General features: G+C 36.6%; 1 protein-coding gene across 1 annotated transcript in view; it reads right to left on the bottom strand.

The window, feature by feature from the left end:
- The window catches only part of col27a1b (collagen, type XXVII, alpha 1b), a 425,030-nt gene that overhangs the window by 211,609 nt on the left and 195,405 nt on the right, over positions 1 to 18,016 (bottom strand). The window contains exons 15-18 of the mRNA XM_052036787.1: positions 11,900 to 11,953; positions 9,877 to 9,921; positions 4,892 to 4,945; positions 1,485 to 1,538 (exon numbers count right to left, since the gene is read on the bottom strand). Of these exons, the coding sequence (XP_051892747.1) occupies positions 1,485 to 1,538; positions 4,892 to 4,945; positions 9,877 to 9,921; positions 11,900 to 11,953 (207 nt within the window). The remainder of the gene's footprint in view (positions 1 to 1,484; positions 1,539 to 4,891; positions 4,946 to 9,876; positions 9,922 to 11,899; positions 11,954 to 18,016) is intronic.

Below are 18,016 nucleotides of genomic sequence, written 5' to 3'. Positions count from 1 at the left end.
ATTATTTCATTCTTGGTTCTTCAGTCCAAATATTCACAAACGGTTACACACTCACCACCCCCCCCCCCCCCCAAGTGAAGCGTGAAATAAGATAAACACTTACTCAGGCTGCATTCTGGGTGGATTGGGACAAGCAGTGCAGCTGGCTAGCACAGTGTTTGCAGATTGTTGCACCATGTATTGATGGCCCACCCACATCTTATAATCTCCCTCATCAATTCCTGTTGGTTGATTGTAAACTGCTGTCCCCCTCTCTCTTTGGCTAAACAGGCTCAACGTCCAGCAGATGTGAATGGGGTCAACCTTATGGAAGACTTTGACTCAGCAAACATCTTCCAAAGGCATGGAGACTGGCAGATTAATTGACTACTATTAATTATCTTTAGAGTGGTAGGTGGTAGGAGGAACAGGATTGAGGTGATCGGCATGTGAGAGAAGATAGGTTGCAGAGAAATGTGGGAAATGGCATTGGTGGGATGCTGTGAGCCACCATAGGCCTAAGCTTCCAAATGTTTTCCTTCAATGTTTCAATATATGAAAATATCAGGAGTGTTGATAAGAGAGTGGGTCTCTGTGAAACCTGGGCGGATAAGGTGTTGTGTGCCACCTCTTTTCTCAGATGTCTTTCTCCTGCTTTTTACCCATTTCTAATCGATTGAACATGAAATCATTTCTCCATTTGTAGGATTTCCCCTGGCAGCTAAATTTTGAGAAGGAATCTACTGAAATCACCTGGTGGTGCGCTTGGTGAACAGGATCTCAATTAGGATCAGTTTACTTAAGGTTTGTAACGCAGAGAATTATGCAACACTCTGCCTATGATCTTAGTAGAAACATGTCCAGATCAATGCATTGGAATTTTACTCATTATGAGCATACATTATTTTGCTGTCCACAGTGTGTCAAGTATTTCTCTAAAATGCACGGCCATAGAGTTTCAGTGTTAACAACAAGCTGCTTTCTCTGTAAGCATATGGACAGGTCGGCCATCAGATCAATATTGTTGAAAATATTGCTGGAGGTGAATTTTGGTTGCTGCACTACCATCATGTCACTTGGGCAGCACTAAGGTACAAAAGTATTTTGAAGTAGAAAGGCCAGAAAATATTAATGGCTGTCATTAACTCTCTGAGAAATATACGGAAAATTGCTTAACATTGCAGTACTGTGATTTTCTGTCTCCATAATGCCTGAAAAATGGATGTTGTGCAGATATATTTTGGGACCAGTGATTGTTTTGATTTGAATCTTCAAATCAGCATAAATAAAAATTTATTGTAGTTACATTAAACATTCATATCAAAGATCGTAGAAATTACTAATAACATATATACCTCTACAAATTTATGAACCTGAAGTATACGTAAAGTTGCATCAAACAAATGCTGAGATTGTTGAATGGCTGTGATATTTTAAAAAAAATCACCTATAAGAAGTGACATATACATCTGAATAGCAAGAATGAGAAATGATCAAATACTCACAGCTATCCCAATTTTCCCCCTCATTCCAGGCAAACCCTGTAATCCTGGATTACCCTGTAGTGATACAACAGCAAATTTATTGATTCAGAGTAACTTAGTTATCATTAATGACTTGTGCTACCAATGGCAGCATTCTGCTCAATAATCATTAAGTAAACAAAACTAACTTCCAATATAGTGGCTAGTTTGCAATCAGAAAGAAATATGATTCAAATAATTTTGTCTGGATATTGATCACAGCAGTAAATAGTACACTGTTAATATAAATTTACAATGCTCAAACATGATAAAAAAATGAGAAGATATCTTTTACCTGTTACTGAATGGATGGAGTGCATTATTGTTACTTGTTCCTGAGTCAAATTATACAACTGACAAGAAATTGGATCAATAACATCAGATACACGTCTGGGAGTTGTGGCATATTAATATGCCTGTTTGATTCACGGGGAGTGAGGGATAAATGGAATAGCCATACTGGTCATAATCCGTGAACAAATGAAGGAGAAGGCCTGATCATCTGAGTGATCTCTTTGATTTCATGTTTTATCAGCATGGAGGTAACTTAATTTTCTGCAGCTTCATGAATACGAGTAATGTTTCAACATGATCAGAGAACATAAAATGCAAAACAAATATCTTGAATTACCTGGTGCAAGCAACAATGGCAGAACTTCTTTTAATTAACAAAGGTTAGGTATATTTCCCCTTATTAGTTGGATCTTAGTCTAACTGCATCTTCTTTTAAACTAAACTAATAATATTCTGATTTCACAGAATAGATGGTGAAAAGGTCAAACAACAGCCCCTTCTGCAGTCAATGTATTTAAATATATCAACAATCAAAGTACCAGGAGTAATGTTGAGCAGAATTGGAGCAATTCTCCGAGTGGATCACATGCTAGTAGTTTGGGTGTGAAAATATATTTTACCATCTGCAATAAATTAATTTAAGCCTAGCAGCTAATTTTAATTTTCAGCATTCCTGCAGAGCAACTTCCCATATTAAGGATTTTTATTGGAACTCAAGGCATGTGGCCACCTAAATCTTTCATTCACACTCTGCAAAAAATTCTTTGAAGCAGTGGGATGAAAATGTACCATTAATAATTTCAGTACATTTTGTTTTCTTCACTAAAGTTCCAATGTTTCAAATTGTTTTGTAAATGCTTTTGATATATTCCCAGTAACTATATATAGTAAATTAATGACAGCACATTTACAAAAAAAAAATTCATCTTGAAATAATAACTTGCCTTCTGGGATTAGCTTTATCCAAAGCTTGCTTTAATATTTCTTGTGCCATCACATAATACTAAGAAAACAATCCTTCATCAAATGACAATGATAAGGCAGATTTTCAGTATCCTCATGCTAAACTGCATGTCAAAATCCAAATCTTTGCCGTTCCTGTACTCTATACATGTCATTTTTGATCTTGCACCTAAATGCTAATAACTTTTAAGCTTTTTTAGGATATACAAACTTGCACAATAATATTGATATTGAGCATAAACTACCTGCAACAAATGAATTCATGGAACATTTCTTGCTGACAACAACGAAAAGTTGGCATCTCCAAATGAAAGTTGCAAAGTCGGATCAATTTATCAATATCAGAACTTCTTTATAAGAACATAATGTACAGAAAAATAATCATGCAGGACATTTTCAATTTGGATCCCACTCATAGTCTGAACAAAAAATTGAATCCACATGGCATTCATTCAAAAAGCAGCTCCTTTTGTGATAAATACTGACCATTTCTTAATCTATGTGAATTATTACTATTTTTACATAGTGTGGATGAAACTGTGGTATATAAACAAGTAGTTATGGCTTGTAGTATTAATGAGTTCCAGCAATACATCCATTCACAAATTCTAGCACATGGTCAAAGGTGGAAGATTAGAAAAACCCTTTGAGGCTGATGCTCACAAATATAGTTAATAATGGTGACACCTGTTCATTATTTAATACTAAATCATGAAAACCATCTTAACACTTTAAGCAGAAATACACCCATAACTTTTCCAATAGTGAAGCAACTCTTGCTTTGTACAGCACCGAGGTAGTAACTGGCAGGTATTATTTGTGCCAACTCAAACAAGAGAAAGCTTAGGAGATTTCCACGTAACCATTGCTGTAACCTCCACATAACCATAGCTATTACTGGAAGCTGAGGTGGATTGGCCACAAGAACAGAAGGGCAAATGGACACCCTACAATGAGTGACTCACTTTCTGAACCATCAAAGTCTTACCTCCATCTGCAAAGAGTCCTTATTTATATGGATGGGTTTTCCTAACACTGGATTCAGTATCATCCCTCCCATCTTTAAGCTAGAGGATGCATGCTGCAGCTCACTAAGGTTATTCTGAAAACAGCTCCTTCTCTTGTAACAAGTACCACACAGAAGTATACAAACAGCAATGTTGTGAGACCAACCCAAATTTCCCTCAGTCATTTACCATATCGATTTGGACATTTATTATTGTTCCTTTATTGCCACTGATTTGCTACCCAATGCCACTATCACTACAAGCCCTTCAACAGTTTAAAGAAGAGAGACACCTCTATCTTTTCTTGGCAACTCGGGTTGGGAAATAAATGTGGCCTGGCTGGTGATGACCCCAATATCATTATCAGCACCACCTGGAACTCTCTTACCCCTATACTAAGAACAAAAAAATGTAAATGGAACCGGCTTGTTCTTCACATTGTGCAACAGTGTAAAACATGGGATAGGGCCCAGTTGAAATAAAAAACAGGCTCCTGATTTGGTGACACACATTTTACACCACTGCACAAATTCAAAATGTATCTTACATTCAAAACTCAGCTGTCGATTTTTTGTAAATTTGAAGTTCCTGATGGAACAGAGTGATTGTATAGCTAAGAACCAATATTCAGCCTGTTGTGTAACATTGCCTGATTGCCATCCTGACTCTTCATAGCCTCTGAGGGATGAACAGCATCTTCCTTATCCTGTCAGGGAAACTCAGTATTCTCGTCTGTAAATCTTGCACTAGCAACACTTTAAACACTTAAAAAAAAGGATGTATTTTGTATTTATATATGAACTCTCATCTTAACACTTTGGTTCATTTATCAAAATCATGACTAATTTTTAAAGGAAAGAAATTCAGAAATAAACATGGTCAGTTTTCTTTGTATTTGGGATGAATTATTCTGGCATTTAAAAAAAGGCACTACAGTTTACTTCCACAGGAAAGTACTGTACCTAAAAGATGGAAATACTTAATAAAAAAAGAGGTTCTACTAACACCAGTATAAACCCTATACTGAAATCAATGCTTGCTTTTTAAGTACCAGATTTAAACTGGGGATTAAATAGGTTGAATTAATCAAATTGAAACTCATTATCAAACCATTGACAAACTCACCTTATCACCAGGGAAACCTGGTTCTCCTGGTATTCCTGGAATGCCCTCGTCACCCTAGACTCACAGTACAAGACAACATAGTGTTAGAACATTGCTACATTGCCTAAACACTGAAGCACACAATAGATCTGTAAAACTGCCTCATAAATCTTAATGTAATGGATGTTGAACCATCTGAGTGTCATTCTAAACATATTTTACAAGCTAATATATTGTAGCATTATTTCATTATTCTAGACTTAGTTTAGGACACTTCTCCATTATTCTAGATACAGTTTAGAGAACTGCTTCACAACCCTAAATCAAATATTACAATGCAGTATTACATAATCACCTTTTAACTGCAAACCCTCAATAAAATATCAGAATTGGAATATAGTTTCATAACATGAACAATCTACAATAACAACAACATTAGGCAGTCGCCTCATCACTACAGACACTGCACAACTGCAAAATGCTGAAGTGAAGCAAAATATAGCAGACATTGTAAATAGAAAAAGTGTTGACAATGCTGCAACTGCTTAGCAAATCCGGCAACATCTTTGCAGGAAAGAGGTTTGGTAGTAGCTAGAGATGATAAAATTGGTAATGAATATCCACTGAATGAAAAATCTGTTAGATTGAAGGTGAGCAGATAATGAACCCTACCGTTGTTTTGAGATGGAAGGGAGCAATAATGTAGAAAATGGAGGAGATATGGTTGACTATGATGTTGGCAGATCCTTGATTGAGGAACAAGGAAACCACACAAAAAATGCTGGTGTGGAAGCTAGCAACACCAGAACAGATGCAGTAGAGCACAGGGATCACAGTGGGAGGAAGCTAAATAAGCTGGATTTGGGAATCAGTGAACAATCCCAGAGATGGAGATAGAGATCAAGAAAGGGTTGAGATGAGGATGGACCATCAAATGATGAATAACAAGTTAAAACTGGCAACAAGATCTTCCAGTTCAGGGCGACGGTAGGAAATGCAATTGACAGAGTCAAAGTGGAAAACGATGAGAGGGAAAGGAATTGAGCACCCATGACAGGATCCATGTGGGTTTCCATAGCAATACTTTTTACCCAGAAGAAATGTATGGAGTCACAGAAAAGTTAATGGCCTCCAACATTGTCCCATCGAAGCTCAATGTAAGTTTATCTTTTGATAGGCACACTGGATCCTTCCAAATGCAGTTCAAAGTTCAACAATTTCAGATAACAATTCTGTCTCTCCCACTTTCACCTCCATCCATCATTTCTTATTCTTTAACCACCCCTGGATAGGCTGGATTTGTTTTCCCTGAAGCAAAGAAGGTTGAAAGATAACCTCATGGAGGAATATAAAGTTATGATGGGTATAGATAAGGTAAATAGATAAGTAATAACCCTTTTTTCACTGTGGGGGGTGTCTAAGACATAAGGGCATAGGATTAAAGTGAGAGGTAAGAGGTTTAGAGGGAATCTAAGGGGAAGGTTTTTCACATAGAGGGTGGTTGGAACCTGGAACGCACTGCATCAAGAAGTGGTGAAGGCAGATAATTTCACAACATTTAAGAAGCATCTTGACAAGTACTTCTATCGCCATCGCATAGAAGGTTACAGAAGTAATGCGGGTATGTTGGATTTGTGCAGGTATAATGGGCAGCATGTACGTGGTGGGCCAAAGAGCTTGTTTCTTCATTGTACGACGATACAATTCTACTTCGTGATTACCTTAGGCTGAAAGATGAAGAATGCTGCCAAATCTAATTGCATCTCACAATGAGATACGAGTGAAACTGAGTGGTTCTTTTGCCCTCTGTAACTTTCAGAAATCAAAGAGTCCTTTCTGTTTACCCTCTCATGAACATTTCAAAAAGCACAGGTTCTCTGACAAAACAAGCATTCTTTTAACCCGCATCCAAGTTTTTTCAGCATATTTGTGTTGAAACAAAATGGTGCATTTTACACTGAGTACACATTTTAAAGATTTTCAAATGATAACTTGGCAGTTATCACAAACATAAAGGTAACACCGCAGGCAGGTCAATATAGCAAATATACAAGAAACTCTTGCCTAGAAATTGCAGTGTATTCTTAAAGGGGGCACCAATGACATATTTGGTTGTAAGCCCTCAGCTGAAACTTTCATGCAGCTGGATTGGTAAACATTTCAGAGGGCAAATTTGAGAGCCAACAGTCACAGCTTCCATTGAATCTCTTCAGTGACTTAGAGATTGGAGTGGGACATCAGAGCTCAGTGCAGGGAAATGAGGAGACTGATCTGTTCTTGGTGATGGATAGGGAGGAGGAAATTAGGAGATGGGCAACAACACTCAAGGATGGTGTTGGAAGGAAATCAGGACTGACAGCACACAGGGTTATGGGTAGGAGTGGAATTAGGGATTGGAAGCACATCAAGAGGATTGGAACCAGCAGTACTCAAGGGCCAGGGGTGGGTTCACATCCACAGACAGGTGAGAGAAGGGGAAGAGCTGAGAATCGGGAAATGAAGTGGTGGGGAATGTTGCCAAGGATGAAAGTAAGCAACTTACTTATCTTACTGCATCCTAGTTTGGCACTCTGCTGGTAACACCATCTTTTCCTGGGATTGCCCTATGTCAGGAATCCCCAGTACCATGTGGTCTATGTGTGCCCTAATTTGCTAATAGGTGCTTACACAAGGAATGACATTATCCTTTGTGCATGAGTGAATGATGTCAGGAATCCAACTAAATTTGCAGATCAATAGAAAACAACCCAATCCAAACTGATTTTTCATTGCATACATCACGAAAAAAATAGCAAAATCCAATTGAATATCTAGACCTCCGTATTGGAAGGGTACTCATTCTCTATAGAAATTCTTCCTAGATGCCTTTTGAAGATAAGAATTGGTTGTTTAATGACCTGATTTTAATGATATTTCACCACAGATAAAATTGCAGTATGGCAGTAAAGCCAAACCAAATACATACATTTAATTTTTTTTAACTTATCTGTGGTAAAACAGTGGAAGCAAATAGATCTTGAACTTGCTGCTTTGGAATAAAGTCAACCATTTTAAAAGCTGTTCGATTTTCAGTGAAAATTAGTTGGAGTGGTCAATATAATAGACGACTCATCCATAATATTTGGCGGGTGAAATAAAAATCGAATTTGTCACATTTTCCAACTTTCCAAAATATGCAGGTTACTGACATATAAAATATAACAAAAATGGAAAAAGAATTTTTCTGTCCCAATTGTGTAGTTTCATTAAATACGTTAATGGACATCTTTTCTTGCTGGTCCAGCAGTCAAAAAGATAATCAGGTTTTTAACAGAGATGCTGATTAGGAAAAATCTACATGAACATTAACACTTAACAATGCCCAAATCAATTTTTAACTTTATTATTTTATGTTTGATAGAAATCAAACAAAGATTCCTTGAAATTACACCAATAATTTAGTTGGAGCTTTAATATAATAAATGGAAAATAATTATGTTAATGCAGATTAATAACTCTGGTAAAACTCAAAGAAGTTCCAATAAAGAAATGATTGAACATTATCTTCCTAGAATTAATAACTTATATTTTAAGCACAGGACGGGAATCTGCATGGCCAAGTATATGAATATATGTATTTTGGCCAATCTAGCAAATAATTGTATTTATATTGCTGAAACAAATTGCACACTCCTTATGATGTCATTATATCTTTCTTGTCTGTTGATCTCATATGAGGATTGAACAGCAATTTGCAAAATATAAAAATGCTTTTAGTACACAAAACATTTATTAAAATGTTTACATTGTAAGAGTATCAACTATATCTGGAATAATGAACAAAGAATGTCTCCTTACCAGCCAAAATATTTAAATAAACTTCTAACATGCAAACCTAGTTCGTTATACTATAGTGATTAAATATTAATTTTAGTTATTTATATGTAAGCCTTAGGGGAAGCAATGTGTCAGGGATGAATTGCACAGCTTCTTTATATAAAAATAGCAACACTATTGCTATGCCCAAAAAGGAATTATTACAGTGGCATAGGGTTATCCTGAAAACAAACCACATATAAAATACCATGAGCAATCATATTGGAAAAGCAAGACATGAGAATGAGGAGGAACAATGCTGAAAGTAAGCTGTGATTAACCAAGTCAGTGAAAGACTGCAGAATATAGATCTTCAAAGAGCATATGAGGCCAGAACATATATTAGTGTCTCGGTATGAATACTTTAATAGTATTCATAAAATTTGATGGGTGAAATAATATTGAAGTCAGCATGACACACTGATAGCTGAACCTGCTGTGCTACAGAAGTTTAGTCAATGTTTTTTCCCCATAATTCCCTACAAATTAAGTTTCCAAACATAGCCATGCATCAGTAGAGCCGAAGAGATTCCCCAAAGAGAAAAAAAACAGTATTTAAAAATTATGATTAACTCATTTAGAGCCTCTGTTGTGCATCTCCTTACAAACAAAGAAACATAGAAAATAGGAATGGGAGTAAGCCATTTGACCCTTTGAGTCTGCTCCGCCATACGATGTGATCATGCCTGATCATCCAAATTCCGTCCCCTGTCCCAGGTTTCTCCCCATCGAATAGTGACAGTAATTTGCTTTTCTACTTCCTTAGATAGGAGTGATGTATAGAAAATGGTACTTAAACACTAGCAAAGGATGAAACAAACTACATTGCAGTGTAATAATGAAATTTTAGATGTTTTACAAATTGTTATGAAACTAAAATTTAAAAAAAATTAAAAGGTAAATTACAAGTAATGATAGGGAAATAAACTCCATGCTAAAGATAAAATTAATATTACATAGATACAAGGGGAAAATGTTATTTTTAAATTAGTGCGATAAAAGGGCATATATCAATACAGTATAGTGATAGAAAGTATTCAATACTATGCTTTGAAATTATTATTCTGTCACAATGCAATAGGGAATATTAAACTCGTGTTGGAAGGGTGCATTAATACTTCATCAGTGCAATAAGGGAGTATTCAAATCACCTTATCACCTTTCAGTCCTGGTTCTCCAGGGTTTCCCATCAGCCCCTAGGAAGACAAGCAAAAAACTTAGTAAACAGGCACATGGATGTCATGTTCTTGAATTAATTTAACATTGATGTTCAAATTGTTAACATATAAAAAAAAGTAAATTAGATTGTTGTTCTTGGTAGAATGCCCTCACTTTAGCGAATGATTTTCAGCCAGACTGGAGGAAAAGTTCACTGCATGTCTACTGGATCTCATGAAAATATGGCAGAAATTTTCACAGTGACTTAACTCCAATGTCATTTACTTATCAAATATTTACATTCAGATATGTTAGTTATTTTATAATACCAACTTGTATTAACCAAACACATTTTTATTTTGTAAAACACCTCAAAAGCACTTTACAGACGTATAATCAAACCTGCCCAAGTCACAAAAGAATGATCAAAGAAGGATGCTTAAATAAGCATCATTAGTGGGATAAGAAAGCTCAACCTCAACAGGTGGAGAATTTGTGGAGGAAATTCCAGTGTTTGGGATTTTTAAAGAGGCTAGAAGCACAGATAACTTGGAAAATTGTAATGCTAGAAGAGATTACAGAGGAAGGAAGTGGCAAGACCTTGGAGGGATTTAAAAATAAAGGTGAAAATATTAAAATTGATGTGTTATTTAATGAGATGCCACCGCAGGTCAGCAAGTAAGGAGATGATAGGTGAATGGGAATTAGTGTGTGTTAGGCCAATTTAGCAAATTCAGGGATTATTATAATTTTAGGCAGTATGGAAGATATGAGACTGGAGAGGAATATGTTCAAATAATGATGTCAAGGAATGAAAAAGCCATGAATGAAGGATTCAGCAGCAGATGAAATGAAGCATGGCCAGAATTAGCTGATATTCTATTGGTAAATGCTCTTAGTGATGCCATTGTACCCAGTCAAGTACATCCCGTTCCATCATTGTTTATGGAAGCAGCATCTCCCACATTGAACACCAAACATAATTTTCTCTGCAATCTTCATGATTCTTACACAGGCCATAAAGTTTATTTAACTTTAGTCAAAATGGAGGAAAAGTACTTCAAGCAAATATGAAGGTAACGTAAGAAATCTCACAGAAACATGTATTTAATTGAGCAGCAGATATTCACTCCTGCCATACTTCTATCAAACTAAATTTAACTGGTATTTGATTTTGAGAATGTATGCAATTAGAAACCCTATTTGTGAATTTCTTAGGGGTTTGATGTGGAGTGTTTTTAACATGGTAATACATTGTGGTTTATATTTGGCTCCTTGCTATACAAGTAAAAACCCACACAAAATATATCCACTGTCAATTTTATGGAAATTCATCTAAGAGATGTTACTTAATTTTAATAGAGGTGCACACCAACGTATTTCACAATTTTATACTAATATGAGCATTATCCTAATAATATTTGGTGTTATTAAATATGTATATCTAGAAATTCATCCCTAATAATGCTAAACACACTAATAATAACGTAGAAATGAGATACATTCAATTGAAGTCAATGTTGAACTGTATGTTGGCTTTCATACAATTGCCATACGTATTAACTACGATACAACTTTTGAACTGTATAGAATGTGTTATATGTGTACTTATTCTGTTTATGACAAATAATTTGACCATGATAAAATATCTAAGAGTTATATGCAGACCAATGGTATCTTTAGAGCATGGAGTTGCTATGGTTTTCCTCAAATTTCAGGTACTTTGAACACATATTTACAGTGTTTAAAAAAGCCTGTTATCTTTAATCCCCATCACAAATTCTGTTTCAAGAACAAAAAAAATTACACAAGGCCAAAATGTATAGAACTATCACCATATTCAGAAGTTATACAATGCACCCATTAGCACTCATACATATTCTATTCCCTGACAGTGGGCTCACATTATGATAAGAAACTTCAATCTATTATACTTGTTTACTTTTGACATCAGTAACATCAATAACCTTTCCAAAAAATCAGTTAACAAAATGAGTGTTGGTATAACTATCTCACCTTTGGTCCAAGTCGTCCAGGCCTGCCCATCTTCCCAAGTCCCCCCACATCACCCTGTGAAAAACAGGAAAGACAAGTAAAATCAATAGCTTGTGGTGACGTTCACCAGCAAATAAAATAGTTAAGGAAGAGAAATCACAGAAATGAGCGGGTCCTCAGTTCTGCTGAAAAATGGTGTTCCTACATACTCTGATTATTGAATATCATCAAGCACCTCCAGATCAGATACAACTCCAAACTTTTTCTGACAGCATATTGCAAAACCTTCCAGTTACTGTTGCCACAGAGCATTCCCATTTTTCACTCATGACAGCTTTGAGCAATTATATTGCATGTGTCTAGAAAATAAACTAATTGTTAATTATAGTTAAACATACTTTTCTACTGCACATTTCCACCTTCTGGGGACAGAATTAATACTATCCACAAACATAATACTTAACCTACTAACATCAGTCACGCAACCAACTTTTACTACTATACCTGGAATGGTGATATCTTGTGAGATAGGTTGGTACAACATATAGAACCACTAATTTACTTTTTATGTATTTAAATAGAACTTCAAAATATTAAAGAATGTTGAATATGAACTTCCCCTTTGGGGCTCTTCTACTTAAGTAATTATTGGCACAAGTTAAGTTTGCTCGTTGTTTTGTGGTTAACTTAGTAATGTATCTGAGTACATAAATATTAAACAAAGAAGTGATTCCTCTACTAATGACGGTTATACTACAACATTGAAGATGTGGGATAGATTCATTTGTATAAAAAGTTCTTAATTTGAATCCAAGCAATTCAAATATAAAGAACAAATGCTGGAAATACTCAATAAGCCAGACAACATCACCAGAACTTTTTTCGTGACCATGGGTACCATCATTCTCCATCATCATGAAAGGTCACTAACTTGAATAGTTAACTCTGTTGCTCTCTCCACAGATGTTGCCTGACCTCTGAGCATTTCTGGAAATTTCTGATTTTCAGATTTCCGGCATCTACATTTTTTTGATTTTCAATTATACGTAATCCAAATAATGCATAAATTACCAGATGGGTTATGACATTTCTAAATAAGCAGTTTTGAAAACTATGTTTTGAGTGGCATACGAAACATGTGTTCAAAAGTTCATTGGTTGTCCTTTGGGATGTTCCAAAATCATGAAAGATGTCATACAGAGGCAATTCTTTTTCTTTTTCTGAGGCTAATGGGAAACCACAGGGCCAGAATCGTGCAGCAGACATAAGAAAACAATCTGATTAAACTTGATACTTCCTTGTGCATTTTTATGATTTACTTTTTGTTTACCAAAAGCCCTTTAAGAAGGAAAGATTCTTGCGAGATTAACTTGTTTGTTAATACCAGGATGATCCACTGTTTCCTGAATGGTCTAATTACAAGAACAGATTTCCAAAATTAGCTGCTCCTTCAATCTACTGCATACCTTATCCTGCATAGAACAAATAAAATGTGGTTTTAATAATGATTTCATAGTGTATGCTTGGCAGTACAACTGTGGTAAACTGGGATCCATTTGGATTTCAGCAGGAGACCATCTCGAAGGCATAGTCTTCTCCTAACTCTTCCACATTAGCTGTGATATAATTGCAACCTCAGTAATGCATGCTGATAAGTTAATTTCCCATGCACTTCTGAATAGCATTTAACTATTAATGCTAGTGGATCCATCAGGATAAGTTGCTTTCAATTGCATTGATATTTCAAGAAGGTTTATGGGATACTTGATTTCATTAGTCAGGGCATTAAATACAGAAGTTGGGAGGTTATCCTTCAACTTTACAAAGCCTTGGTCAGACCTCAACTGGAGTACTGTGCAGTTCTGATCACCATGCTATAGGAAGGACTGATAGTGCCACAGAAGTTCCAGAGGAGATTCACCAGGATGTTGACTGGGATGAAGCAATTCAGTTATGAGAAAAGACTGAGAAACTAGGCGTGTTCACCCTGAGCGGAGGAGGTTAAGAAGAGTGACAACTGAGGTAAAATTATGAGGAATATAAAAAGGGAGGGTAGTGAGAAAATTTTCCTCTTAGCAGAATCTGGAGCAGGAGCAGGGCATGGCCCCTTGAGCCTCCTCCACCATATTTCAATGTCATAGCTGATTTAATTGCACATCTAGGTCTAAGTGTGGTTACCTTTCAACCCCTTGTCTAGCAAGAAACTATTCAGCTGTGTTTTGAAAATTATAAGACTCTGCCTCCACCACTCTTTGAGGAAGAGAGTTCTAAAGACACATAATCCACATTTCCATCTGGAAGCATGCGGAATAACGTACCAACCAGTATTGACACTTCCATATTACAGCAGCTGGTGAAGGCATGGGTGGAGGCCATCCAAAGCCTTTTTCAATGGAGTCTTATGTCACTCTAATCAAGTTCTGCTTTCATTCTCCAGGGAACAGATTGCTATTCTACAAGTGCAGAGTTTGCTGACAACAAGAGCAGATTGTTTTTCAAGAACAGAGAACATACAGTTACCATCAGGATAGTGTTTCTCATTCCACCACCAGTTCTGAGGTAATGCCTACACCTATGCCCCACAGCCAGTTATTGTAGAACATAGCCCTTCATTCTGAGATACTACAGTCAGCAAGCACCCCTTCCAAGAGAGTTCATCATAGTGTATCCAGACATCCACAATCCATTCAAATTAAAGAGAGGGACCTTCTTCCAGCCTGGTGGCAGGCACAAGTATAAAATTACTTCATAATGAGGGTTGTAGTAAACCTTTATGAAAATGAATTACAAAGGTATAACATTAAGGTGTTCAGTTATGAATTTAGTAAATTTCTTTCTGCATTGTGGCTTGCTAAGATTGGTGAACTGAAGTATTTCGATGATGCTGGAGGAACACAGATGCTGCCTGGCCTGCTGAGTTCCTCCAGCATCATCACGTTTTTCATCCAGATTCCAGCATCTGCAGTCCTTTATTTCTCTTCTCAATTAAAATATTTCATTTTGAGTATTCAATTGTTAGGGATTTCATGAGAAGTGCAGACAGAGAGACCAGAGGCTTATGAGAGAAGGAGCTTTATTGTTTCCTTATTTGCTGAAGATTCTTAAAAGTGGACACATCATTCCTTGTTTAACTCCTTGTGTACAGATCATGGATCATAGGTCTCTGTCGTCAATGCCTCATAAAGCCTTGAGCTCTAGATAAATTGTTCTTGAGAGAGCTGGAAATAGGAGCTTAGTTCCTGGAACATTTTTTGGGTTAGGTTCTGAAGATATGAATCTTTCTTTCCTTCCTTCCTCAGGATCTGATAGCATCAGCTTCTGCAGCATTACCACTGAAACACAGAATTATACAAGATTTGTGGATCTCACCCATGGTTTTTATGGTAGGACACGCTTCTGCATCACCTGGCGAGCTCCAGTGTGGTTAGTGGCAGACTGCAGAATTCAGTGTGTGGGTAAATATGGCCCTTTAAGTTATACCGTTCTTTGGAAATGTTGCTATGAGAATAACCAATGAATTGAATGAAGTGGAAAAAAGGGACCTAATTTTTCTTAACATCTCCTTTGATGAGCATTGCACTAAGAATAGTTTCCCTCCATGCATTCTCCACTTGCAGACTGCGACAAGAACTGCACAGTCAAATTTCCCAGCAGGCAAGTTTCCCAATAAGCAAAAGCTGTGCTTTCAAGTGTTCCTCTGGAAAAGATTCATTTTCCATGATGTAGCATTGAAAAAGACAGCAGGATATGATTTTTTTTTAAGCACAATAGTTGCTTATAAGCTTGTTGTGGTTCTCAGGAGCTGCTCTACATTGACTCCTCTAGAACTAATTTCAGTAAATGGGTTGCATTCCTTGTGATGATCGTGTATTTATGTTATAAAGTCGCCCATGAAAGGAGGAATTAAATTGAGCATTCATGTTGCAATAAGGAAGCTGGAGTTCAGTTGCAAAACTCAAGTTGTTGAGAATTCATTTCTGACAGTGAAATGGGGAGCCTGATCACTCAATAGAACTAAGTTGTAGCCTTATACCAAAGTTACACTACAGCTGCTAAAATGATTTTCAGCGATGTGAACTTTGTCATGTAAGTGATCTTTTAAAAAATGTTAAAATGTGTTCACAAAAAGAACAATCCTTCTGAAATAACAATCAATAGGTTGTAACAACAGTAAATTGTGGACTTACTTAATATTACAATTTTTTGAGGGAGCAACTGTAAAGTTAGTTCATTTAAACTAATATTTGAGAAAAAAATACTGTTTTAACTGTTCCACCTTGAGCCTTATGCAGACGAATGCTTCTTTAGGTAAAGAAGCATCACTATCCTCTGGAGACGCAAGAGACTGCAGATGCTGGAATCGAGTCGCATCTGTGGGGGGAAAGCCCTGATGCAGGGTTTCAACCCAAAACATTGGCAATTCCTTTCCCCCAACAGATGCTGCTCGACCCAGTGAGTTCCTCCAGCAGATGGTTTGTTGCATCACAATCCTCTGAAAATGCTGCTAGTTTTTATTACTCTGGTTATAAAAACTTTCTCTACACAGCAGTCTGAAAGTATGATTTTCTACATCACTGATTGTACTAACAATAATTATGTTTTCTGCAGTGCTTTTAAAAGAACCACTTGGAGATACTTAAATCAGCTACCAACCCATTCTTCTATCAATATGCAGCAGCTACACTGTTGCCTAGTATTTAAAAGTCTTCAAAATATAACAGGCTCCTTTTTTCACTACCCTAAGATTTCAACAGTTAGCTTGAAAGACATTGAGTTTGTTATTTGTTTAATAAGGATATCTACATTAAAGAAAAATAGGGCAAGAACTTGTCTTTGGTCGTTAATACTTAGTACATGCAAGAATATTGTTCACAGTTATGTTCAGCTCCACATATTCAGTTCCGTTGACTAATGGAGTGGAGCTGAGTGCAACCAGGGGCATATTTAGCATGCTACTGAGCAAAGATGAATCTTTACTCACAGTCATTTTTGTGCACTTCTTAAGCTCATCTATTGTTCATTATCTGCAAAGGGATACTATTCCTGTTTCTCATCATGTCTGTTTGATCTGTAAACTCTCAGATGTTTCTCAACTTATACCTGCTTGATGTCATTCCTTGTGCATTCCATTTAGTTGTTTTCATTGCCTAAAAGGTTGGTCAAATAATCTAGTGATTCACCTAGCAATGGTGCTGGGTGACATAGAAGTATTTGGGAGGGATGTGGTGTCTTTACTCCTCTCTTGTCTGATACTTTATCTTATGCCCTGAATGAATTTCAGAGAGAGGATGATATTCTCTCTTTGGATTCAAGTCAGTAATAACCAAAATGTAAAATCTGAGTGTTAACCTTTATTCCACCAATATGGCATTTCAATGTCTTTTGCCTAATACTTGGACTTTAGACATTTTTGGCGCCCGACATGTGCGCTGGGTAGAGACTAAAGTCAAATCAGAAGTTACAAATGAAAGTCATGAAATTGGAACGTTCTTGCCTTCAGAAATCATCATGATTTGCTTCCCCTTAAGAGCATTAAAACTAACCTGTGCATTTCACAGAAGGCAGCTGTTATATCTGCTGCACAAAAAAATGGGTCAGCCACTTTTAAAGTTATCTTTCCATAGCAACCTGAAGCTGGTTGGTTTGTGAGAGAAACATGAAGATAAGAGGAGACCATCACAATGGATGAAGCAGACCAATCACACCTAGTGGCCGTAGGTGATCCCAAGCACCTGTGAGCAGTGGCAGCTTGAGTCCACAGATAGAGGGATCTGTGAGCTGCAGCTGGCAGTTCACAGACCCCTCAATCGTCACAGTTGACTACAGGTGGTGTTTTTTAATTTAAGAGTGAAAGGGTTTACCTTTTCATCACATAGATGTCATGACATTGCACAAGATGTCTCATTGTTGGGGGCAGGGGTGCAAGGAATGGCATAATTTTAAATCACACCTAGCTCACTACTTACAGCACATTGTACTCATTTAATTGTAAAGTATGAATGTTGTAAATGGCAATCTTTAGATCTAATATCTGTCATTAAATAATTGAAATGAGTGGTCTGTTGATGACATCATCACATGCCCAAAATACAATGGGAAAATTAAACCTGTGTTAAGGTGAATTGCAACAGAAAAAAA

The sequence above is a fragment of the Pristis pectinata genome, chromosome 23 (genome assembly GCF_009764475.1).
Source record: "Pristis pectinata isolate sPriPec2 chromosome 23, sPriPec2.1.pri, whole genome shotgun sequence".
Lineage (NCBI taxonomy): Eukaryota > Metazoa > Chordata > Chondrichthyes > Rhinopristiformes > Pristidae > Pristis > Pristis pectinata.
Note: the sequence above shows the minus strand (reverse complement) of the source record. Positions and strands in the feature narration are given on the sequence as shown.